The 3,931-nt window shown below is 45.5% G+C and overlaps 1 protein-coding gene across 1 annotated transcript; it reads left to right on the top strand.

The window, feature by feature from the left end:
* The first annotated feature begins 430 nt into the window (after window positions 1-430).
* LOC139340488 (pancreas transcription factor 1 subunit alpha) lies at window positions 431-3,034 on the top strand. The gene is made up of 2 exons (XM_070976330.1): window positions 431-1,374; window positions 2,232-3,034. The coding sequence occupies exons 1-2, from the start codon at window positions 795-797 to the stop codon at window positions 2,267-2,269; spliced, it is 618 nt and encodes a 205-aa protein (XP_070832431.1). The 5' UTR covers window positions 431-794; the 3' UTR covers window positions 2,270-3,034.
* Window positions 3,035-3,931: the final 897 nt, after the last annotated feature.

Below are 3,931 nucleotides of genomic sequence, written 5' to 3' on the forward strand. Positions count from 1 at the left end.
ATGGTTTGACATTTAGTCAGTCATATCATTTGCAAATTAGGAGCTTATTAATGTGGCGACTAGACCCAAATTATGTGGGGCGAGCTGTGGTGATACTGCTGGAATATTTTACATCTTGTACGTCTGTTTGGTATCTGACTTCAGTGCGTAAAAATATGTCTAGACCAGAATAAACCCAAAGGCAAAACATTAGAGAACGCTGCTTTCCCATTGAGATCTCGTTACATTCTCTACTAACAAAGCGCGCTCGTGTGTTTCTGACAGTAGTGTTTGTTGTCAGCTGAGTTTAAATAGATAAAACAATCCCATTCAGAGGCCACCGGGTTTGCGTGGCCTGCTGCGCCATAATGCTCGGCACAAGCCCCCCCAAAGCCCGCCGAGCACTGAGTGTTTTTTGTCAATATTAGCGGGACTACTTGGGAGGAAGTTTATAATTGGACATGTGTTTCCCCGCTTTTTGTCGTTCGGAGATCAACTGATTCCTTTGTAATGCGTTTTTAAAGCAATGAACGATCCTCAAGGAGGGGTAAAGTGTTCTTAAGAGCTCCCTTTCAGCCTTTAGAATTGGCCAGAGCAACCCGCCGAGAGACACGGAGGCCCTGGAAGTATTTAACCCAGGAGATGTGCCCATGAGGCAGAGAGATTGAGACGCACGCAGGTGAGCAGTCACCAGTTCATTCATGACAACCTGCGCTCTGCTCTCCGCCCTCACAGACTCTGTCCATCACTCCTGCACAGTGTAATTATCCTCCTTGAAAAAGAAACATCAATTACACTTTGCTTCTTTTTTAAATATGGACGACATCCTTTTTGATTTCGACCAGGATGGCACCGCTGATTTTGCATTTTGGGGACAGGTGGACCAAAGCTTCCAGCTTCAGACCCAGCTGGACACCTTCCTGCTGGACTACACGGCAGCCACAGGCCAGCTCTCGCCCTGGTCCTCCTTCGGCAGTCAGTCCATGTTCCCGGACTCACAGCTGACTTTCACCGACCTCGACGTGCAGTCTCCGGGGGCGGGCATCTGCGCTGAGGGGGAAATCTCGTCCGTGGACGAACCCCTGGAGGTGACCAAGCGCAGGGCGCGGCGACTGGTGTCCCATCACCCTTACAAGGTGCAGCGGCACGCCGCCAACATCCGGGAGAGGAAGAGGATGCTGAGCATCAATTCCGCCTTCGAGGAGCTGCGCTGCCATGTACCAACGTTTCCCTACGAGAAGCGGCTGTCCAAGATAGACACTCTGAGACTGGCCATAGCGTACATCGCCCTGCTGAGAGAGATCCTCATGTCAGGTTGCGACCCCAAATCCTATGTGGACGAGTGCATGAAGAATGGCTACAAGAACCAAACCAACGCAATCTGGAACACAAGTGGTGAGCTGATCACTATCATTAGTCCCTAATGAAGCTGTCATTAAGATTTGATTGAGCCTGGAGTTGCAGATAAGATGGGAGTAATGTTAAGCCTGACTTCAGCCAGTGTGCTGACAGGAATATTAAATAAAGCATCATCGATTAGCTATGATAAGTCTAAACTCATCCAGGTTCTTGTTTAAGTGTTTGCCATTATTTGATCGAAGGCTGTGTAGATAATATGGTTATCCCATAATGATAATGGTTATCCCGTATTTTAAAAATAATCCACATTTCACATTTATTTTCCATTTAATCCACATGAAAAGAAGTCCTGGATGAAATATGTGCGGTCATGAATAGAAAATATGTGATGTTTAAAGCCTCTGCTGATGAGCCAGATATGCCTCAGAGAACATCATCACATACACACACATTTAAACCACAGACACACAGTCAAATCATCCATTTTAGTCTGAATCTTTGTTGACTTGCAGAGAGGCTTTTAATGCTTATGTGAAATCTCAGTGTGTTTCACAGTAATTCCCGCCTGCTGACATGAAGCAAACTTCATTTTACGCAGTTTGTCGTGTGTTTGCTGCATGCTTTTATCCCCAGGTGTGTTTCTCTCGAGCATTTGCTCATAAATGAGCCTTATTTCACCAAAACACAAGTACCTGTATTCTTACTGCCTCCATGCACTCAACTAATTCTGTGGGAATCTGCTCTGAAGCCTCTTTATGCAGCTTTTCAGCATTAAGTGTGCCCCATTCTTTAGCCCTGGACCTGGGACTTGTTAAACAGTCATTAAAAAGTATCAAAACCTATGTGTTTGTCCTGCTTTTGTCTCCTTCGGCCCACGCGCTCCCCCTTCTCAGATCTGACAGCCCGCCTCTCCTGGATAAAGTGGGATTAGCTGAGGAACATGGGGCACCCTGAGTGTGGAGACTGCAGCAGGAGGGAGGTTCAGGCTCTACTGTCAAAGACAGGCAGCACGACAGACCCAACCGATCGACATCTGCGGACTTCTCAGCGGGTCACACACCTCAGGCTTTCTCAACCCCATCCACTCCTCCATCCTCCGTGGCTTTTAATATTCTAATTCATTGTTGACTGGTAATTGAGAGCCATTGTTTCTGGGGTTCGGGAGCGAAAGAGGGTTGGCAGGGTTTGCCCAAATAGATGGCACTTGTCACAGAGAGGGGCACACCGACACGAGACTGAAAGGACTCCCCGAAGCCTCATACTTCTGCATGTTGCACTGAAGTGTTTTCTGGACTCTCGCTCATTAGCCTGCGAGTCGATGTGTTAAAAAGAGCCATGGTCATGTAAATGAGACAATGGGCGTGAGGAGCAGAGCAGTGTAATGTGTTTTAGCATGTCAGGTGCTGTTTCCAAAGATGGCAGTAAGGCTGGTAATGTACTGTTTCATGTGCAACCTCTGCCATCTGTTGTGTTATTTATTTATTTATTTATTCCTAATTATTGCCTATTTATGACAAAATACTTGTACTACTTTCTTGGACAAAGTGTAGTTATTTATTGTTCCCTAACTTAAATGAGACTGCTGTGTTAATGTGATTTACTGTACGTTTGAAGTACTTGATGCGCACCACTTTTGTTTAATGTATTGGTTAACAATGATCTGTGTTCAGGATCATTAAAAGCAGCCTATCACGAGCTTCTCCACTTTAGTTTTCTTTGTGGTAACTTCTTGATGTCTTTCTGAGCTAAGTCCAGCACACACATGTCATTTGTATCTTGAACTAACCTTTCGTCCCTGATTTCTTTTCCTGTTGGCTTGATAGAAGATTCAAAATCACACTTAAACTTGGATGGATATTTCTACTTGTACCAGAGGACTGAGTTTAGCCAAGTTCTCATTACACACACCCCATAAATGTGGTCAACACTTCTGGACAGTGAGTCCAGGTGCTGCAGAGCTGTGTACTCACCACAGGATCTGGATCAGTGTCACAGGTGTCATTCCTCAGACTGAGCCCCGTTCCCAGTCTGACTGCTGCTGTGCAGCTTGATGGATGGACGGCTGGTGCGAGTCGAGCCAACCCTCAAAGTCGCTCTTAAAGAGGACGAAGGATTTTTATGCAGAAGTTGAGAAGGAAATAAAAAACTTCTAACGGCCTGGTTCTGATTATCTGATAATCCTGTATGACACGTCATCATCTGCAGACACAGGATTCATAATTTTTGCATCAAATCTTACACTAACAGCTATGGTCATGATGGAGCGACAGTAGAAATTGGACAATAAATTGACAGATAACTAAACGTTAGGCTAAAGCTGTCTCCTAGAAATTACATTTGCACACTACTAAACTGTTTTCAGAATGACATTGTGGTGGTAACGTAATTTCTGCCTGGATTATGCTCAGAGACGTTTCTTTCAGTGAATGATACAGTACATTTATGTGCTGCGTTGAAAGTTCAGGAAGGTGGTCAGGGCGGATGGACTGCGACGCCAGAATCCAGGGTTTGAGTCCAGGCTCATGTCTGCCTGAAAGATCCTGATTTCTGTTTGTCTTAAGTCACTGCTGGCCTTTTCCGTGTGAAAGCAGAT

Source organism: Chaetodon trifascialis, chromosome 12, assembly GCF_039877785.1.
Source record: "Chaetodon trifascialis isolate fChaTrf1 chromosome 12, fChaTrf1.hap1, whole genome shotgun sequence".
In the NCBI taxonomy this organism is placed as follows: domain Eukaryota; kingdom Metazoa; phylum Chordata; class Actinopteri; order Chaetodontiformes; family Chaetodontidae; genus Chaetodon; species Chaetodon trifascialis.